This window comes from Carcharodon carcharias, chromosome 13 (genome assembly GCF_017639515.1).
Source record: "Carcharodon carcharias isolate sCarCar2 chromosome 13, sCarCar2.pri, whole genome shotgun sequence".
NCBI lineage: Eukaryota > Metazoa > Chordata > Chondrichthyes > Lamniformes > Lamnidae > Carcharodon > Carcharodon carcharias.
This window is the reverse complement of record NC_054479.1, coordinates 101393518-101415723: the sequence shown is the minus strand read 5'-3', so window position 1 is coordinate 101415723 and position 22206 is coordinate 101393518. Positions and strand designations below refer to the sequence as shown.

The following is a 22206-nucleotide window of genomic DNA, read 5'->3' as shown; positions in this document are numbered from 1 at the left end:
TCACCCCACCAGCCTCCGCATTCAAAGGATCATCCTCCGCCATTTCCGCCAACTCCAGCATGATGCCACTACCAAACACATCTTCCCTTCACCCCCCTTATCGGCATTCCGTAGGGATCGCTCCCTCCGGGACACCCTGGTCCACTCCTCCATCACCCCTACTCCTCAACCCCCTCCTATGGCACAACCCCTTGCCACGCAAAAGATGGCAACACCTGCCCCTTCACTTCCTCTCTCCTCACCGTCCAAGGACCCAAACACTCCTTCAAGTGAAGCAGCATTTCACTTGCATTTCCCCCAACTTAGTCTACTGCATTCGTTGCTCCCAATGTGGTCTCCTCTACATTGGAGAGACCAAACGTAAACTGGGCGACCGCTTTGCAGAACACCTGCGGTCTGTCCGCAAGAATGACCCAAACCTCCCTGTCGCTTGCCATTTTAACACTCCACCCTGCCTCTCTTGCCCACATGTCTGTCCTTGGCTTGCTGCATTGTTCCAGTGAAGCCCAACGCAAACTGGAGGAACAACACCTCATCTTCCGACTAGGGACTTTACAGCCTTCCGGACTGATATTGAATTCAACAACTTTAGGTCGTGAGTCCCCTCCCCCATCCTCACCCCCTTTCTGTTTCCCCCTTCTCTTTTTTTTCCAATAAATTATAAAGATTTTCCTTTTCCCACCTATTTCCATTATATAAAATAAAAAAAAACCCACTAGAGCTATACCTTGAGTGCCCTACCATCCATTCTTAATTAGCACATTCGTTTAGATAATATCACCAACTTTATCTTAACACCTATGTGTTCTATTGTACTATTGTTGTTGACATCTTTTGATATTCTGCTTCTATCACTGCTTGTTTGTCGCTACAAACCACACCAACCCCCTCCACCTCTCTGTCTCTCTATCTCTCCGCCCCCCACACACACACCTTAAACCAGCTTATATTTCAGCTCTTTCCTGGACTCGAACTCAAGTTCTGTCGAAGGGTCATGAGGACTCGAAACGTCAACTCTTTTCTTCTCCGCCGATGCTGCCAGACCTGCTGAGTTTTTCCAGGTAATTCTGTTTTTGTTAACAATTTATTATCATTTGACAATTTTACCATCAGAAACCACTGCCAGAAAAAAGCATAAAGAAGCACATTTATGAAGTAAGAACATTACCAATAATACTGTGGAACAACTCATTTGGCACTCATTTATACATTTCCAGGTGATTGGACCCAACATATCATCAACTTGAATTTTGCAAAAAACATCCAAGACCCTTGACTTCCTGCAGATGGCAGGGCAAACTTCACATGGCAATGAGAAAACATGTGCTCACCAGTAATCCTGTTTCTGAAACCATGGCAAATCCTGTTCCTGTAGCTGGAGCTGGTCCTATGCAGCAGAGATCATGTTGCAGAGCGCTAAATCATAAATCGTTCTGAAATAATTTCACCTAATCGAATGAAATTAGCTCTACTCACCAGAAATGCTAGTCTCTGAAGCAGGAATTACACCTGTCATTGTCGTTAGTGTTGGCACTATGTAGCAGAGGAAAATATTACAGAATATTAATACACGAATCGCACAACATTAACTTAACATGCTGATGAGGAGAAGAACAATTCTCACCACCACTGCTGGTAGTGTCTGAAGTTGTTGGTCTCCCTGCTCCTCCAAATGGAGTTGGCCCTAAATACCAGAGAAATGGTAAAGCATCTCAATTCACTGCTGGCTGTATCGCTTTCCTACATAATGTACACTGAACTTACTTCAGTTGAAGGAGAATGTAGAGATGATACTAGAAAGGTAAGAAACAGAAAAAGAGATATACCCAAAATTCTCCTGTCACTAATTCAAATCTCAAAATCTAGCAGTTAAACCCCAGAGCAGTTGCTGGAGCAAATTGCCTGCAAAAGGCATTTGCTTTTCAGGCAAGAATATCATGAATAACATGGTGTCAACAAATGTCAACAAACAATTCATTGGCTTTTGTCGACAAGAATGAACGATTGTTTACAAGGAAGGATTATACTTAATGTAGCAGAGGAAATATTACAGAATACTTATACCCGAATCGCAGAATTTTACTTAACATGCTGATGAGGAGAAGAACAATACTCACCACTGATGGTGGTCTCTGAAGTTCTTGGTCTTCCAGTTCCACCAAATGGTGTTGGCCCTAAATACCGGAGAAAATGGTACAATATATTAAATCACTACTGGCTGCATTGCTTTCCTAGAAAATGTACACTGAATTTACATCAGTTGAAGGAGAAAGTTAGAGATGATACTACAAGGTAAGAAAAGACAAATAATTATTCCCAAATCTTCTAACACCAATTCAATTCTCAAAATCTAGCGGTCAACCTCCAGAGCAGGTGCTGGAGCAAGTTGCCTGCAAAAGGTATTTGCTTTTCGGCAAGAATATCATTAATGACAGGATGTCAACAAACACATCATAATCTTTTGTTGAAAAGAATGAGCAGTTGTTTACAAGGAAAGATTATAATTAACGTAGCAGAGGAAATATTTCAGAATAATTATACCGAATCACAGAAATTTAACTTAACATGCTGATGAGGAGAAGAGCCATACTCACCACTGATGGTGGTCTCTGAAGTTCTTGGTCTTCCTGTTCCTCCAAATGGCGTTGGCCCTAAATGCCAGAGGAAATGGCAGATTATTAATTCACTACTGGCTGCATCGGCTTCTGAGATAATGTTGAGATATTCGCATCATCTAGTTCAATTGAAGAAGCAACTTACAATTAATTCTACAAAGATAGGAACAGAACAATAACTATATACAACAGCCTAGCAGCAATTCCCTTCCAATAAGGCAGAGGTTAACTTCCAGAGCAATTCCTGGACAAAGTTGCCGATAAGAGGCACTTAATTTACAGGCAATTATATCTTCAATGACATGGTGTCAGCAAATGCTTCATTTGCATTACATCACAAGATTGAGCGCTCTTTACAGGCACAATTAATTTGCATGATTTCAAACTGATTGATATTTCTAACAACTTCAAGGGCGCAATGTAAAAATCCCACTCAGCACATGGCACTTCTCATCACACTTCACCAATTATTTGCTGATGGAAACTTTGCTGTATTCCATTTTCAGAAAATAATGTTCTCTGTCTTTCCAGAAACATATTTCACATGGAAGCCTCATCATTGCCCAAAATCACCCCAAAAGAATCCTTTCATTTTCCAGTTCATCAATTGAGATGCTTTTAAGGACATCCTCTTGGCCTCAGGACAGACAAGCATTTCTCGACTCATCAGATAACCTGATGTCTTCTGCCTCATCATTCGTTCAAATAAGTGCATTTAGGTCTCTAAAATTAATAACAGCAACCTGATATTTCTTCAAACTACAAATGCAAAAAAGCAAATAATCACAAATTTTCAACTTCAATATTTGCTTCAAAAAAACAAATGGAATTGTCAGGCCCCAGTTCCTCCATTTCTCAAAAAGTTTTGGGCCGTCTTCATTATCCGTATCACTTGCTAATTCAAAGATACTGCCAATCACACAAGCACTCATCCAACAATGACACAGCAGGACTGACTCCCATCAATTCAACAAGTTTACTTAACTGCTCCGTCCTCGACCGAAAGAAATACTTGACAATGCCAGATATCAACTATAACTGGCTACATTCACAATTCTCATACCTCTTTAATCAACACGTCCTTTAATCACAAAACAACTATGCATCAATAAACAGTGAGGTAAGTAAAGGGACAAGGTGTTTGTGCTCACATTTTGTAAAATGTGGCATAAAAATTAAACCTAAGCTTACAAAAAGCATTAACAATTTATTATCATTTGACAATTTACCATCAGAAACCACTGCCAGAACAAAGCATAAAGAAGCACATTTATGAAGTAAGAACATTACCAATAATACTGTGCAACAACTCATTTGGCACTCATTTAGACATTTCCATGTGATTGCACTCAACATATCATCAACTTCAATTTTGCAAAAACATCAAGAGCCTTGACTGCCTGCAGTTGGCAGGGCAAACTTCACATGGCAATGAGAAAACATGTGCTCACCAGTAATCCTGGTTTCTGAAACCATTGCAAATCCTGTCCTGTAGCTATGGTTGGTCCTATGCAGCAGAGATCATATTGCAGAGCGCTAAATCACAAATCGCTCTGAAATAATTTCTCCTAATCAAATGAAATTAGCTCTACTCACCAGAATGCTGGTCTCTGAAGCAAGAAGTACACCTGTCACTGTCGTTAGTGTTCGCACTATGTAGCAGAGGAAATATTAAAGAATATTAATACACGAATCGCACAACATTAACTTCACATGCTGATGAGGAGAAGAACAATTCTCACCACCACTGACGGTAGTCTCTGAAGTTGTTGGTCTCACTGTTCCTCCAATGGTGTTGGCCCTAAATACCTGAGAAAATCATAAAGCATATTAATTCACTGCTGGCTGCATCGCTTTCCCTACATAATGTACACTGAATTTACTTCAGTTGAAGGAACAGGTTAGAGATGACACTAGAAAGGTAAGAAACAGAAAAATAGTTATACCCAAAATCTCCTATCACTAATTCAATTCTCAAATCTAGCAGTTAACCCCAGAGCAGTTGCTGGAGTAAATTGCCTGCAAAAGGCATTTGCTTTTCAGGCAAGAATATCATGAATGACATGGTGTCAACAAATGTCAACAAACAATTCATTGTCTCTTTTGTTGACAAGAACGAGCGATGTTTACAATGGAAAGATTATACATACTGTAGCAGAGGAAATATTACAGAATACTTATAATCGAATCGCAGAAATTTTACTTAACGTTCTGATGAGGAGAAGGACAATACTCACCATTGATGGTGGTCTCTGAAGTTCTTGGTCTTCCAGTTCCACCAAATGGTGTTGGCCCTAAATACCCAGAGAAAATGGTACAATATATTAAATCGACTACTGGCTGCATTGCTTTCCTAGAAAATGTACACTGAATTTACATCAGTTGAAGGGGCAAGCTAGAGATGATACTACAAAGGTAAGAAACTGAAAAATAATTATTCAAAAATCTCCTATCACCCAATTCAATTCTCAAATCTACGTGGTTAACCTCCAGAGCAGGTGCTGGAGCAAGTTGCCTGCAAAAGGCATTTGCTTTTCCGCCAAGAATATCATTAATGACAGGTGTCAACAAACGCTTCATAATCTTTTGTTGACAAGAATGAGCAGTTGTTTACAAGGAAAGATTATATTTAACGTAGCAGAGGAAATATTACAGAATACTTATAACCGAATCAAAGAAATTTGACTTAACTGCTGATGAGGAGAAGAGCCATACTCACCACTGATGGTGGTCTCTGAAGTTCTGGTCTTCCTGTTCCTCCAAATGGCGTTGGCCCTAAATGCCAGAGGAAACGGCAGATTATTAATTCACTACTGGCTGCATCAGCTTCTGAGATAATGTTGAGATATTCGCATCATCTAGTTCAGTTGACGGAGCGACATACAATTACTTCTACAAAGATAGGAACAGAACAATAATTATATAAAACAAAGCCTAGCAGCAATTCCCTTCCAATAAGGTAGAGGATAACTTCCAGAGCAATTCCTGGACAATGTTGCCGATAAAAGGCAATTAATGTTCAGGCAATGATATCTTCAATGACATGGTGTCTGCAAATGCTTCATTTGCTTTTCTTCACAAGATTGGAGCGCTTCTTAACAGGCACAATTAATTTGAAAGATTTCACAACTGATTGATATTTCTAACAACTTCAGGGGCGCAATTTAAAAATCCCACTCAGCACATGGCACTTCTCATCACCACTTCACCAATTATTTGCTGATGGAAACTTTGCTGTATTCCTTTTTCAGAAAATAATGTTCTCTGTCTTTCCAGAAACATATTTCACATGGAAGCCTCATCATTGCCCAAAATCACCCCAAAAGAATCCTTTCATTTTCCAGTTCATCAATTGAGATGCTTTTAAGGACATCCTCTTGGCCTCAGGACCAGACAAGCATTTCTCGACTCATCAGATAACCTGATGTCTTCTGCCATCATCATTCGTTCAAATAAGTGCATTTAGGTCTCTAAAATTAATAACAGCAACCTGATATTTCTTCAAACTACAAATGCAAAAAGCAAATAATCACAAATTTTCAACTTCAATATTTGCTCAAAAAACAAATGGAATTGTCAGGCCCCAGTTCCTCCATTTCTCAAAAAGTTTTGGGCCGTCTTCATTATCCGTATCACTTGCTAATTCAAAGATACTGCCAATCACACAATCACTCATCCAACAATGACACAGCAGACTGACTCCCATCAATTCAACAAGTTTACTTAACTGCTCCGTCCTCGACGAAAGAAATACTTGACAATGCCAGATATCAACTATAACTGGCTACAATCACAATTCTCATACCTCTTTAATCAACACGTCTTTTAATCACAAAACAACTATGCATCAATAAACAGTGAGGTAAGTAAAGGGACAAGGTGTTTGTGCTCACATTTTGTAAATGTGGCATAAAAATTAAACCTAAGCTACAAAAAGCATTAACAATTTATTATCATTTGACAATTTTACCATCAGAAACCACTGCCAGAACAAAGCATAAAGAAGCACATTTATGAAGTAAGAACATTACCAATAATACTGTGCAACAACTCATTTGGCACTCATTTAGACATTTCCATGTGATTGCACTCAACATATCATCAACTTCAATTTTGCAAAAACATCAAGAGCCTTGACTGCCTGCAGTTGGCAGGGCAAACTTCACATGGCAATGAGAAAACATGTGCTCACCAGTAATCCTGGTTTCTGAAACCATTGCAAATCCTGTCCTGTAGCTATGGTTGGTCTATGCAGCAGAGATCATATTGCAGAGCGCTAAATCACAAATCGCTCTGAAATAATTTCTCCTAATCAATGAAATTAGCTCTACTCACCAGAAATGCTGGTCTCTGAAGCAGGGAAGTACACCTGTCACTGTCGTTAGTGTTCGCACTATGTAGCAGAGGAAATATTAAAGAATATTAATACACGAATCGCACAACATTAACTTCACATGCTGATGAGGAGAAGAACAATTCTCACCACCACTGACGGTAGTCTCTGAAGTTGTTGGTCTCACTGTTCCTCCAAATGGTGTTGCCCTAAATACCAGAGAAAATCATAAAGCATATTAATTCCACTGCTGGCTGCATCGCTTTCCTACATAATGTACACTGAATTTACTTCAGTTGAAGGAACATGTTAGAGATGACACTAGAAAGGTAAGAAACAGAAAAATAGTTATACCCAAAATCTCCTATCACTAATTCAATTTCTCAAAATCTAGCAGTTAAACCCCAGAGCAGTTTGCTGGAGTAAATTGCCTGCAAAAGGCATTTGCTTTTCAGGCAAGTATATCATGAATGACATGGTGTCAACAAATGTCAACAAACAATTCATTGTCTTTTGTTGACAAGAACGAGCGATTGTTTTACAAGGAAAGATTATACATAATGTAGCAGAGGAAATATTACAGAATACTTATAATCGAATCGCAGAAATTTTACTTAACGTTCTGATGAGGAGAAGGACAATACTCACCATTGATGGTGGTCTCTGAAGTTCTTGGTCTTCCAGTTCCACCAAATGGTGTTGGCCCTAAATACCAGAGAAAATGGTACAATATATTAAATCACTACTGGCTGCATTGCTTTTCCTAGAAAATGTACACTGAATTTACATCAGTTGAAGGGGCAAGCTAGAGATGATACTACAAAGGTAAGAAACTGAAAAATAATTATTCACAAATCTCCTATCACCAATTCAATTCTCAAAATCTAGTGGTTAACCTCCAGAGCAGGTGCTGGAGCAAGTTGCCTGCAAAGCATTTGCTTTTCCGCCAAGAATATCATTAATGACAGGGTGTCAACAACGCTTCATATCTTTTGTTGACAAGAATGAGCAGTTTGTTTACAAGGAAAGATTATATTTAACGTAGCAGAGAAATATTACAGAATTACTTATAACCGAATCAAAGAAATTTGACTTACATGCTGATGAGGAGAAGAGCCATACTCACCACTGATGGTGGTCTCTGAAGTTCTTGGTCTTCTGCTTCCTCCAAATGGCGTTGGCCCTAAATGCAAGAGAAACGGCAGAGTATTAATTCACTACTGGCTGCATCAGCTTCTGAATAATGTTGAGATATTCGCATCATCTAGTTCAGTTGAAGGAGCGTCATACAATTCTTCTACAAAGATAGGAACAGAACAATTATTATATAAAACAAAGCCTAGCAGCAATTCCTTCCAATAGGTAGAGGATAACTTCCAGAGCAATTCCTGGACAATGTTGCCGATAAAAGGCAATTAATGTTCAGCAATGATATCTTCAATGACATGGTGTCAGCAAATGCTTCATTTGCTTTTCTTCTTCACAAGATGAGCGCTTCTTTAACAGGCACAATTAATTTGAAAGATTTCAAACTGATGATATTTCTAACAACTTCAGGGGCGCAATTAAAATCCCACTCAGCACATGGCACTTTCATCACACCTTCACAATTATTTGCTAAAGGAAACCTTGCTGTATTCCATTTTCAGAAAATAATGTTCTCTGTCTTTCCACAAACATATTTCACATGGAAGCCTCATCATTCCAAAATCACCCCAAAAGAATCCTTTCATTTTCCAGTTCAACAATGGTGATGCTTTTAAGCACATCCTCTTGGCCTCAGGACAGACAAGCATTTCTCTACTCATCAGATAACCTCATGTCTTCTGCTATCATCATCATTCAAATAAATGCATTTTAGGTCTCTAAAATTAATAACAGCAACCTGATAGTTCTTCAAACTACAAATGCAAAAAAGCAAATAATCGCAAATTTTCAATTTCAATATATACCTCAAAAAACAAATGCAATTGTCAGGCCCCAGTTCCTCCATTTCTCAAAAGTTTTGCGCCGTCTTCATTATCCGTATCACTTGCTAATTCAAAGATACTGCCAATCACACAATCACTCATCAACAATGACACAGCGGACTGACTCCCATCAATTCAACAAGCTTACTTAACTGCTCCATCCTCGACCGAAAGAAATACTTGACAATGCCAGATATCAACTATAACTGGCTACAATCACAATTCTCATACCTCTTTAATCAACACGTCCTTTAATCACAAAACAAATATGCATCAATAAACAGTGAGGTAAGTAAAGGGACAAGGTGCTTGTGCTCACATTTTGTAAAATGTGGCATAAAAGTTGAACCTAAGCTTACAAAAAGCGTTAACAATTTATTATCATTTGACAATTGTACCATCAGAAACCACTGCAGTACAAAGCATAAAGAAGCACATTTATGAAGTAAGTACATTACCAATAATACTGTGGAACAACTCATTTGGCACTCATTTAGACATTTCCATGTGATTGCACTCAACATATCATCAACTTCAATTTGCAAAAACATCAAGAGCCTTGACTGCCTGCAGTTGGCCGGGCAACTTCACGTGGCAATGAGAAAACATGTGCTCACCAGTAATCCTGGTTTCTGAAACCATTGCAAATCCTGTCCCTGTAGCTATGGTTGGTCCTATGCAGCAGAGATCATATTGCAGAGCGCTAAATCACAAATCGCTCTGAAATAATTCACCTAATCAAATGAAATTAGCTCTACTCACCAGAAATGCTGGTCTCTGAAGCAGGAAGTACACCTGTCACTGTCGTTAGTGTTCGCACTATGTAACAGAGGAAATATTAAAGAATATTATACACGAATCGCACAACATTAACTTCACATGCTGATGAGGAGAAGAACAATTCTCACCACCACTGACGGTAGTCTCTGAAGTTGTTGGTCTCCCTGTTCCTCCAAATGGTGTTGGCCCTAAATACCAGAGAAAATCATAAAGCATATTAATTCACTGCTGGCTGCATCGCTTTCCCTACATAATGTACACTGATTTACTTCAGTTGAAGGAACATGTTAGAGATGACACTAGAAAGGTAAGAAACAGAAAAATAGTTATACCCAAAATCTCCTATCACTAATTCAATTCTCAAAATCTAGCAGTTAAACCCAGAGCAGTTGCTGAGTAAATTGCCTGCAAAAAGGCATTGCTTTTCAGGCAAGAATATCATGAATGACATGGTGTCAACAAATGTCCAACAAACAATTCATTGTCTTTTGTTGACAAGAACGAGCGCTTGTTTACAAGGAAAGATTATACATAATGTAGCAGAGGAAATATTACAGAATACTTATAATCGAATCGCAGAAATTTTACTTAACGTTCTGATGAGGAGAAGGACAATACTCACCATTGATGGTGGTCTCTGAAGTTCTTGGTCTTCCAGTTCCACCAAATGGTGTTGGCCCTAAATACCAGAGAAAATGGTACAATATATTAAATCACTACTGGCTGCATTGCTTTCCTAGAAAATGTACACTGAATTTACATCAGTTGAAGGGGAAGCTAGAGATGATACTACAAAGGTAAGAAGCTGAAAAATAATTATTCACAAATCTCCTATCACCAATCAATTCTCAAAATCTAGTGGTTAACCTCCAGAGCAGGTGCTGGAGCAAGTTGCCTGCAAAAAGGCATTTGCTTTTCCGCCAAGAATATCATTAATGACAGGGTGTCAACAAACGCTTCATAATCTTTTGTTGACAAGAAAGAGCAGTTGTTTACAGGAAAGATTATATTTAACGTAGCAGAGGAAATATTACAGAATACTTATAACCGAATCAAAGAAATTTGACTTAACATGCTGATGAGGAGAAGAGCCCTACTCACCACTGATGGTGGTCTCTGAAGTTCTTGGTCTTCCTGTTCCTCCAAATGGCGTTGGCCCTAAATGCCCAATGAAACGGCAGATTATTAAGTTCACTACTGGCTGCATCAGCTTCTGAGATATGGTTGAGATATTCGCATCATCTAGTTCAGTTGAAGGAGGCGACATACAATTACTTCTACAAAGATAGGAACAGAACAATAATTATATAAAACAAAGCCTAGCAGCAATTCCCTTCCAATAAGGTAGAGGATAACTTCCAGAGCATTCCTGGACAATGTTGCCGATAAAAGGCAATTATGTTCAGGCAATGATATCTTCAATGACATGGTGTCAGCAAATGCTTCATTTGCTTTTCTTCACAAGATTGAGCGCTTCTTAACAGGCACAATTAATTTGAAAGATTTCAAACTGATTGATATTTCTAACAACTTCAGGGGCGCAATTTAAAAATCCCACTCAGCACATGGCACTTCTCATCACCACTTCACCAATTATTTGCTAAAGGAAACCTTGCTGTATTCCATTTTCAGAAAATAATGTTCTCTGTCTTTCCACAAACATATTTCACATGGAAGCCTCATCATTCCCAAAATCACCCCAAAAGAATCCTTTCATTTTCCAGTTCAACAATGGTGATGCTTTTAAGCACATCCTCTTGGCCTCAGGACAGACAAGCATTTCTCTACTCATCAGATAACCTCATGTCTTCTGCTATCATCATTCATTCAAATAAATGCATTTAGGTCTCTAAAATTAATAACAGCAACCTGATAGTTCTTCAAACTACAAATGCAAAAAAGCAAATAATCGCAAATTTTCAATTTCAATATATACCTCAAAAAACAAATGCAATTGTCAGGCCCCAGTTCCTCCATTTCTCAAAAAGTTTTGCGCCGTCTTCATTATCCGTATCACTTGCTAATTCAAAGATACTGCCAATCACACAATCACTCATCCAACAATGACACAGCGGACTGACTCCCATCAATTCAACAAGCTTACTTAACTGCTCCATCCTCGACCGAAAGAAATACTTGACAATGCCAGATATCAACTATAACTGGCTACAATCACAATTCTCATACCTCTTTAATCAACACGTCCTTTAATCACAAAACAAATATGCATCAATAAACAGTGAGGTAAGTAAAGGGACAAGGTGCTTGTGCTCACATTTTGTAAAATGTGGCATAAAAGTTGAACCTAAGCTTACAAAAAGCGTTAACAATTTATTATCATTTGACAATTGTACCATCAGAAACCACTGCCAGTACAAAGCATAAAGAAGCACATTTATGAAGTAAGTACATTACCAATAATACTGTGGAACAACTCATTTGGCACTCATTTAGACATTTCCATGTGATTGCACTCAACATATCATCAACTTCAATTTTGCAAAAACATCAAGAGCCTTGACTGCCTGCAGTTGGCCGGGCAAACTTCACGTGGCAATGAGAAAACATGTGCTCACCAGTAATCCTGGTTTCTGAAACCATTGCAAATCCTGTCCCTGTAGCTATGGTTGGTCCTATGCAGCAGAGATCATATTGCAGAGCGCTAAATCACAAATCGCTCTGAAATAATTTCACCTAATCAAATGAAATTAGCTCTACTCACCAGAAATGCTGGTCTCTGAAGCAGGAAGTACACCTGTCACTGTCGTTAGTGTTCGCACTATGTAACAGAGGAAATATTAAAGAATATTAATACACGAATCGCACAACATTAACTTCACATGCTGATGAGGAGAAGAACAATTCTCACCACCACTGACGGTAGTCTCTGAAGTTGTTGGTCTCCCTGTTCCTCCAAATGGTGTTGGCCCTAAATACCAGAGAAAATCATAAAGCATATTAATTCACTGCTGGCTGCATCGCTTTCCTACATAATGTACACTGAATTTACTTCAGTTGAAGGAACATGTTAGAGATGACACTAGAAAGGTAAGAAACAGAAAAATAGTTATACCCAAAATCTCCTATCACTAATTCAATTCTCAAAATCTAGCAGTTAAACCCCAGAGCAGTTGCTGGAGTAAATTGCCTGCAAAAGGCATTTGCTTTTCAGGCAAGAATATCATGAATGACATGGTGTCAACAAATGTCAACAAACAATTCATTGTCTTTTGTTGACAAGAACGAGCGATTGTTTACAAGGAAAGATTATACATAATGTAGCAGAGGAAATATTACAGAATACTTATAATCGAATCGCAGAAATTTTACTTAACGTTCTGATGAGGAGAAGGACAATACTCACCATTGATGGTGGTCTCTGAAGTTCTTGGTCTTCCAGTTCCACCAAATGGTGTTGGCCCTAAATACCAGAGAAAATGGTACAATATATTAAATCACTACTGGCTGCATTGCTTTCCTAGAAAATGTACACTGAATTTACATCAGTTGAAGGGGCAAGCTAGAGATGATACTACAAAGGTAAGAAACTGAAAAATAATTATTCACAAAATCTCCTATCACCAATTCAATTCTCAAAATCTAGTGGTTAACCTCCAGAGCAGGTGCTGGAGCAAGTTGCCTGCAAAAGGCATTTGCTTTTCCGCCAAGAATATCATTAATGACAGGGTGTCAACAAACGCTTCATAATCTTTTGTTGACAAGAATGAGCAGTTGTTTACAAGGAAAGATTATATTTAACGTAGCAGAGGAAATATTACAGAATACTTATAACCGAATCAAAGAAATTTGACTTAACATGCTGATGAGGAGAAGAGCCATACTCACCACTGATGGTGGTCTCTGAAGTTCTTGGTCTTCCTGTTCCTCCAAATGGCGTTGGCCCTAAATGCCAGAGGAAACGGCAGATTATTAATTCACTACTGGCTGCATCAGCTTCTGAGATAATGTTGAGATATTCGCATCATCTAGTTCAGTTGAAGGAGCGACATACAATTACTTCTACAAAGATAGGAACAGAACAATAATTATATAAAACAAAGCCTAGCAGCAATTCCCTTCCAATAAGGTAGAGGATAACTTCCAGAGCAATTCCTGGACAATGTTGCCGATAAAAGGCAATTAATGTTCAGGCAATGATATCTTCAATGACATGGTGTCAGCAAATGCTTCATTTGCTTTTCTTCACAAGATTGAGCGCTTCTTAACAGGCACAATTAATTTGAAAGATTTCAAACTGATTGATATTTCTAACAACTTCAGGGGCGCAATTTAAAAATCCCACTCAGCACATGGCACTTCTCATCACCACTTCACCAATTATTTGCTAAAGGAAACCTTGCTGTATTCCATTTTCAGAAAATAATGTTCTCTGTCTTTCCACAAACATATTTCACATGGAAGCCTCATCATTCCCAAAATCACCCCAAAAGAATCCTTTCATTTTCCAGTTCAACAATGGTGATGCTTTTAAGCACATCCTCTTGGCCTCAGGACAGACAAGCATTTCTCTACTCATCAGATAACCTCATGTCTTCTGCTATCATCATTCATTCAAATAAATGCATTTAGGTCTCTAAAATTAATAACAGCAACCTGATAGTTCTTCAAACTACAAATGCAAAAAAGCAAATAATCGCAAATTTTCAATTTCAATATATACCTCAAAAAACAAATGCAATTGTCAGGCCCCAGTTCCTCCATTTCTCAAAAAGTTTTGCGCCGTCTTCATTATCCGTATCACTTGCTAATTCAAAGATACTGCCAATCACACAATCACTCATCCAACAATGACACAGCGGACTGACTCCCATCAATTCAACAAGCTTACTTAACTGCTCCATCCTCGACCGAAAGAAATACTTGACAATGCCAGATATCAACTATAACTGGCTACAATCACAATTCTCATACCTCTTTAATCAACACGTCCTTTAATCACAAAACAAATATGCATCAATAAACAGTGAGGTAAGTAAAGGGACAAGGTGCTTGTGCTCACATTTTGTAAAATGTGGCATAAAAGTTGAACCTAAGCTTACAAAAAGCGTTAACAATTTATTATCATTTGACAATTGTACCATCAGAAACCACTGCCAGTACAAAGCATAAAGAAGCACATTTATGAAGTAAGTACATTACCAATAATACTGTGGAACAACTCATTTGGCACTCATTTAGACATTTCCATGTGATTGCACTCAACATATCATCAACTTCAATTTTGCAAAAACATCAAGAGCCTTGACTGCCTGCAGTTGGCCGGGCAAACTTCACGTGGCAATGAGAAAACATGTGCTCACCAGTAATCCTGGTTTCTGAAACCATTGCAAATCCTGTCCCTGTAGCTATGGTTGGTCCTATGCAGCAGAGATCATATTGCAGAGCGCTAAATCACAAATCGCTCTGAAATAATTTCACCTAATCAAATGAAATTAGCTCTACTCACCAGAAATGCTGGTCTCTGAAGCAGGAAGTACACCTGTCACTGTCGTTAGTGTTCGCACTATGTAACAGAGGAAATATTAAAGAATATTAATACACGAATCGCACAACATTAACTTCACATGCTGATGAGGAGAAGAACAATTCTCACCACCACTGACGGTAGTCTCTGAAGTTGTTGGTCTCCCTGTTCCTCCAAATGGTGTTGGCCCTAAATACCAGAGAAAATCATAAAGCATATTAATTCACTGCTGGCTGCATCGCTTTCCTACATAATGTACACTGAATTTACTTCAGTTGAAGGAACATGTTAGAGATGACACTAGAAAGGTAAGAAACAGAAAAATAGTTATACCCAAAATCTCCTATCACTAATTCAATTCTCAAAATCTAGCAGTTAAACCCCAGAGCAGTTGCTGGAGTAAATTGCCTGCAAAAGGCATTTGCTTTTCAGGCAAGAATATCATGAATGACATGGTGTCAACAAATGTCAACAAACAATTCATTGTCTTTTGTTGACAAGAACGAGCGATTGTTTACAAGGAAAGATTATACATAATGTAGCAGAGGAAATATTACAGAATACTTATAATCGAATCGCAGAAATTTTACTTAACGTTCTGATGAGGAGAAGGACAATACTCACCATTGATGGTGGTCTCTGAAGTTCTTGGTCTTCCAGTTCCACCAAATGGTGTTGGCCCTAAATACCAGAGAAAATGGTACAATATATTAAATCACTACTGGCTGCATTGCTTTCCTAGAAAATGTACACTGAATTTACATCAGTTGAAGGGGCAAGCTAGAGATGATACTACAAAGGTAAGAAACTGAAAAATAATTATTCACAAAATCTCCTATCACCAATTCAATTCTCAAAATCTAGTGGTTAACCTCCAGAGCAGGTGCTGGAGCAAGTTGCCTGCAAAAGGCATTTGCTTTTCCGCCAAGAATATCATTAATGACAGGGTGTCAACAAACGCTTCATAATCTTTTGTTGACAAGAATGAGCAGTTGTGTACAAGGAAAGATTATATTTAACGTAGCAGAGGAAATATTACAGAATACTTATAACCGAATCAAAGAAATTTGACTTAACATGCTGATGAGGAGAAGAGCCATACTCACCACTGATGGTGGTCTCTGAAGTTCTTGGTCTTCCTGTTCCTCCAAATGGCGTTGGCCCTAAATGCCAGAGGAAACGGCAGATTATTAATTCACTACTGGCTGCATCGGCTTCTGAGATAATGTTGAGATATTCGCATCATCTAGTTCAGTTGAAGGAGCGACATACAATTACTTCTACAAAGATAGGAACAGAACAATAATTATATAAAACAAAGCCTAGCAGCAATTCCCTTCCAATAAGGTAGAGGATAACTTCCAGAGCAATTCCTGGACAATGTTGCCGATAAAAGGCAATTAATGTTCAGGCAATGATATCTTCAATGACATGGTGTCAGCAAATGCTTCATTTGCTTTTCTTCACAAGATTGAGCGCTTCTTAACAGGCACAATTAATTTGAAAGATTTCAAACTGATTGATATTTCTAACAACTTCAGGGGCGCAATTTAAAATCCCACTCAGCACATGGCACTTCTCATCACCACTTCACCAATTATTTGCTAAAGGAAACCTTGCTGTATTCCATTTTCAGAAAATAATGTTCTCTGTCTTTCCACAAACATATTTCACATGGAAGCCTCATCATTCCCAAAATCACCCCAAAAGAATCCTTTCATTTTCCAGTTCAACAATGGTGATGCTTTTAAGCACATCCTCTTGGCCTCAGGACAGACAAGCATTTCTCTACTCATCAGATAACCTCATGTCTTCTGCTATCATCATTCATTCAAATAAATGCATTTAGGTCTCTAAAATTAATAACAGCAACCTGATAGTTCTTCAAACTACAAATGCAAAAAAGCAAATAATCGCAAATTTTCAATTTCAATATATACCTCAAAAAACAAATGCAATTGTCAGGCCCCAGTTCCTCCATTTCTCAAAAAGTTTTGCGCCGTCTTCATTATCCGTATCACTTGCTAATTCAAAGATACTGCCAATCACACAATCACTCATCCAACAATGACACAGCGGACTGACTCCCATCAATTCAACAAGCTTACTTAACTGCTCCATCCTCGACCGAAAGAAATACTTGACAATGCCAGATATCAACTATAACTGGCTACAATCACAATTCTCATACCTCTTTAATCAACACGTCCTTTAATCACAAAACAAATATGCATCAATAAACAGTGAGGTAAGTAAAGGGACAAGGTGTTTGTGCTCACGTTTTGTAAAATGTGGCATAAAATTTGAACCTAAGCTTACAAAAAGCGTTAACAAAATATTATCATTTGACAATTTTACCATCAGAAACCACTGCCAGTACAAAGCATAAAGAAGCACATTTATGAAGTAAGAACATTACCAATAATACTGTGGAACAACTCATTTGGCACTCATTTAGACATTTCCATGTGATTGCACTCAACATATCATCAACTTCAATTTTGCAAAAACATCAAGAGCCTTGACTGCCTGCAGTTGGCAGGGCAAACTTCACATGGCAATGAGAAAACATGTGCTCACCAGTAATCCTGGTTTCTGAAACCATTGCAAATCCTGTCCCTGTAGCTATGGTTGGTCCTATGCAGCAGAGATCATATTGCAGAGCGCTAAATCACAAATCGCTCTGAAATAATTTCACCTAATCAAATGAAATTAGCTCTACTCACCAGAAATGCTGGTCTCTGAAGCAGGAAGTACACCTGTCACTGTCGTTAGTGTTCGCACTATGTAGCAGAGGAAATATTAAAGAATATTAATACACGAATCGCACAACATTAACTTCACATGCTGATGAGGAGAAGAACAATTCTCACCACCACTGACGGTAGTCTCTGAAGTTGTTGGTCTCCCTGTTCCTCCAAATGGTGTTGGCCCTAAATACCAGAGAAAATCATAAAGCATATTAATTCACTGCTGGCTGCATCGCTTTCCTACATAATGTACACTGAATTTACTTCAGTTGAAGGAACATGTTAGAGATGACACTAGAAAGGTAAGAAACAGAAAAATAGTTATACCCAAAATCTCCTATCACTAATTCAATTCTCAAAATCTAGCAGTTAAACCCCAGAGCAGTTGCTGGAGTAAATTGCCTGCAAAAGGCATTTGCTTTTCAGGCAAGAATATCATGAATGACATGGTGTCAACAAACAATTCATTGTCTTTTGTTGACAAAAATGAGCGATTGTTTACAAGGAAAGATTATACTTAATGTAGCAGAGGAAATATTACAGAATACTTATAATCGAATCGCAGAAATTTTACTTAACATGCTGATGAGGAGAAGAACAATACTCACCACTGATGGTGGTCTCTGAAGTTCTTGGCCTTCCAGTTCCACCAAATGGTGTTGGCCCTAAATACCAGAGAAAATGGTACAATATATTAAATCACTACTGGCTGCATTGCTTTCCTAGAAAATGTACACTGAATTTACATCAGTTGAAGGGGCAAGCTAGAGATGATACTACAAAGGTAAGAAACAGAAAAATAATTATTCCCAAAATCTCCTATCACCAATTCAATTCTCAAAATCTAGTGGTTAACCTCCAGAGCAGGTGCTGGAGCAAGTTGCCTGCAAAAGCATTTGCTTTTCCGCCAAGAATATCATTAATGACAGAGTGTCAACAAACGCTTCATAATCTTTTGTTGACAAGAATGAGCAGTTGTTTACAAGGAAAGATTATATTTAACGTAGCAGAGGAAATATTACAGAATACTTACAACTGAATCACAGAAATTTAACTTAACATGCTGATGAGGAGAAGAGCCATACTCACCACTGATGGTGGTCTCTGAAGTTCTTGGTCTTCCTATTCCTCCAAATGGCGTTGGCCCTAAATGCCAGAGGAAATGGCAGATTATTAATTCACTACTGGCTGCATCGGCTTCTGAGATATTGTTGAGATATTCGCATCATCTAGTTCAGTTGAAGGAGCAACTTACAATTACTTCTACAAATAAGGAATAGAACAATAATTATATACAACAAAGCCTAGCAGCAATTCCCTTCCAATAAGGTAGAGGTTAACTTCCAGAGCAATTCCTGGACAAAGTTGCCGATAAAAGGCACTTAATTTCAGGCAATGATATCTTCAATGACATGGTGTCAGCAAATGCTTCATTTGCTTTTCTTCACAAGATTGAGCGCTTCTTAACAGGCAAAATTAATTGGCATGATTTCAAACTGATTGATATTTCTAACAACTTCAGGGGCGCAATTTAAAAATCCCACTCAGCACATGGCACTTCTCATCACCACTTCACCAATTATTTGCTAAAGGAAACCTTGCTGTATTCCATTTTGAGAAAATAATGTTCTCTGTCTTTCCAAAACATATTTCACATGGAAACCTCATCATTCCCAAATCACCCCAAAAGAATCCTTTCATTTTCCAGTTCATCAATGGAGATGCTTTTAAGCACTTCTCTTGGCCTCAGGACAGACAAGCATTTCTCTACTCATCAGATAACCTCATGTCTTCTGCTATCATCATTCATTCAAATAAATGCATTTAGGTCTCTAAAATTAATAACAGCAACCTGATAGTTCTTCAAACTACAAATGCAAAAAAGCAAATAATCGCAAATTTTCAATTTGAATATTTGCTTCGAAAAACAAATGCAATTGTCAGGCCCAGTTCCTCATTTCTCAAAAATTTTGGCCGTCTTCATTATCCGTATCGCTTGCTAATTCAAAGATACTGCCAATCACACAATCACTCATCCAACAATGACACAGCGGACTGACTCCCATCAATTCAACAAGCTTACTTAACTGCTCCGTCCTCGACCGAAAGAAATACTTGACAATGCCAGATATCAACTATAACTGGCTACAATCACAATTCTCATACCTCTTTAATCAACACGTCCTTTAATCACAAAACAAATATGCATCAATAAGCAGTGAGGTAAGTAAAGGGACAAGGTGATTGTGCTCACATATTGTAAAATGTGGCATAAAAATTGTATCTAAGCTTACACAAAACGTTAACAATTTATTATCATTTGACAATTTTACCATCAGAAACCACTGCCAGAAAAAAGCATAAAGAAGCACATTTATGAAGTAAGAACATTACCAATAATACTGTGGAACAACTCATTTGGCACTCATTTAGACATTTCCATGTGATTGCACTCAACATATCATCAACTTCAATTTTGCAAAAACATCAAGACCCTTGACTGCCTGCAGTTGGCAGGGCAAACTTCACATGGCAATGAGAAAACATGTGCTCACCAGTAATCCTGGTTTCTGAAACCATTGCAAATCCTGTCCCTGTAGCTATGGTTGGTCCTATGCAGCAGAGATCATAATGCAGAGCGCTAAATCACAAATCGCTCTGAAATAATTTCACCTAATCAAATGAAATTAGCTCTACTCACCAGAAATGCTGGTCTCTGAAGCAGGAAGTACACCTGTCACTGTCGTTAGTGTTCGCACTATGTAGCAGAGGAAATATTAAAGAATATTAATACACGAATCGCACAACATTAACTTAACATGCTGATGAGGAGAAGAACAATTCTCACCACCACTGATGGTAGTCTCTGAAGTTGTTGGTCTCCCTGTTCCTCCAAATGGTGTTGGCCCTAAATACCAGAGAAAATCATAAAGCATATTAATTCACTGCTGGCTGCATCGCTTTCCTACATAATGTACACTGAATTTACTTCAGTTGAAGGAACATGTTAGAGATGACACTAGAAAGGTAAGAAACAGAAAAATAGTTATACCCAAAATCTCCTATCACTAATTCAATTCTCAAAATCTAGCAGTTAAACCCCAGAGCAGTTGCTGGAGAAAATTGCCTGCAAAAGGCATTTGCTTTTCAGGCAAGAATATCATGAATGACATGGTGTCAACAAACAATTCATTGTCTTTTGTTGACAAGAATGAGCGATTGTTTACAAGGAAAGATTATACTTAATGTAGCAGAGGAAATATTACAGAATACTTATACCCGAATCGCAGAAATTTTACTTAACATGCTGATGAGGAGAAGAACAATACTCACCACTGATGGTGGTCTCTGAAGTTCTTGGCCTTCCAGTTCTACCAACTGGCGTTGGCCCTAAATACCAGAGAAAATGGTACATTATTAATCACTACTGGCTGCATTGCTTCTGAGATAATGTTGACATAATCGCATCATCTAGTTGAAGGAGCAACTAGAGATCCTACTACAAAGATAGAAACAGAAAAATAATTATATACAACAAATCCTAGCATCAATTCCCTTCCCAAAGGTAGTGGTTAACTTCCAGAGCAATTGCTGGAGCAAGTTGCCTGCAAAAGGCATTTGCTTTTCCGCAAGAATATCTTAATGACAGGTTGTCAACAAACGCTCATTATCTTTTGTTGACAAGAATGAGCAGTTGTTTACAAGGAAAGATTATATTTAAGGTAGCAGAGAAATATTTCAGCATACTAAAACACAAATCGCAGAAATTGAACTTAACATGCTGATAAGGAGAAGAACAATACTCACCACTGATGGTGGTCTCTGAAGTTCTTGGTCTTCCCAGTTCCACCAAATGTGTTGGCCCTAAATACCGGAGAAAATGGTACAATATATTAATTCACTACTGGCTGCATCGCTTTGCTAGAAAATGTACACTAAATTGCATCAGTTGAAGGAGCAAGCTAGAGAAATACTACAAAGGTAGGAAACTGAAAAATAATTATTCCCAAAATCTCCTATCACTAATTCACTTCTCCAAATCTAGCAGTTAACCTCCAGAGCAGGTGCTGGAGCAAGTTGCTTGCAAAAGGCATTTGCTTTTCCGCCAAGAATATCATAATGACAGAGTGCCAACAAACGCTTCATAATCTTTTGTGACAAGATGAACAGTTGTTTACAAGGAAAGATTATATTTAACGTAGCAGAGGAAATATTGCAGAATACTTTATACCCAATCACGAAATTTAACTTAACATGCTGATGAGGAGAAGAA

The 22206-nt window shown here is 38.2% G+C and overlaps 1 protein-coding gene across 1 annotated transcript in view; it reads right to left on the bottom strand.

Annotated features, from left to right (window-relative positions):
- LOC121286119 (mucin-19-like) overlaps positions 1 to 22206 on the bottom strand; it is a 199089-nt gene that overhangs the window by 65610 nt on the left and 111273 nt on the right. Inside the window, exons 52-68 of the mRNA XM_041203108.1 lie at positions 18057 to 18116; positions 17910 to 17966; positions 16290 to 16346; positions 15808 to 15864; positions 15313 to 15372; positions 15166 to 15222; positions 13545 to 13601; positions 13063 to 13119; positions 12568 to 12627; positions 12421 to 12477; positions 10800 to 10856; positions 10321 to 10377; positions 9827 to 9886; positions 9681 to 9737; positions 2595 to 2651; positions 2118 to 2174; positions 1477 to 1533 (exon numbers count right to left, since the gene is read on the bottom strand). Of these exons, the coding sequence (XP_041059042.1) occupies positions 1477 to 1533; positions 2118 to 2174; positions 2595 to 2651; positions 9681 to 9737; positions 9827 to 9886; positions 10321 to 10377; positions 10800 to 10856; positions 12421 to 12477; positions 12568 to 12627; positions 13063 to 13119; positions 13545 to 13601; positions 15166 to 15222; positions 15313 to 15372; positions 15808 to 15864; positions 16290 to 16346; positions 17910 to 17966; positions 18057 to 18116 (981 nt within the window). The remainder of the gene's footprint in view (positions 1 to 1476; positions 1534 to 2117; positions 2175 to 2594; positions 2652 to 9680; positions 9738 to 9826; positions 9887 to 10320; positions 10378 to 10799; positions 10857 to 12420; positions 12478 to 12567; positions 12628 to 13062; positions 13120 to 13544; positions 13602 to 15165; positions 15223 to 15312; positions 15373 to 15807; positions 15865 to 16289; positions 16347 to 17909; positions 17967 to 18056; positions 18117 to 22206) is intronic.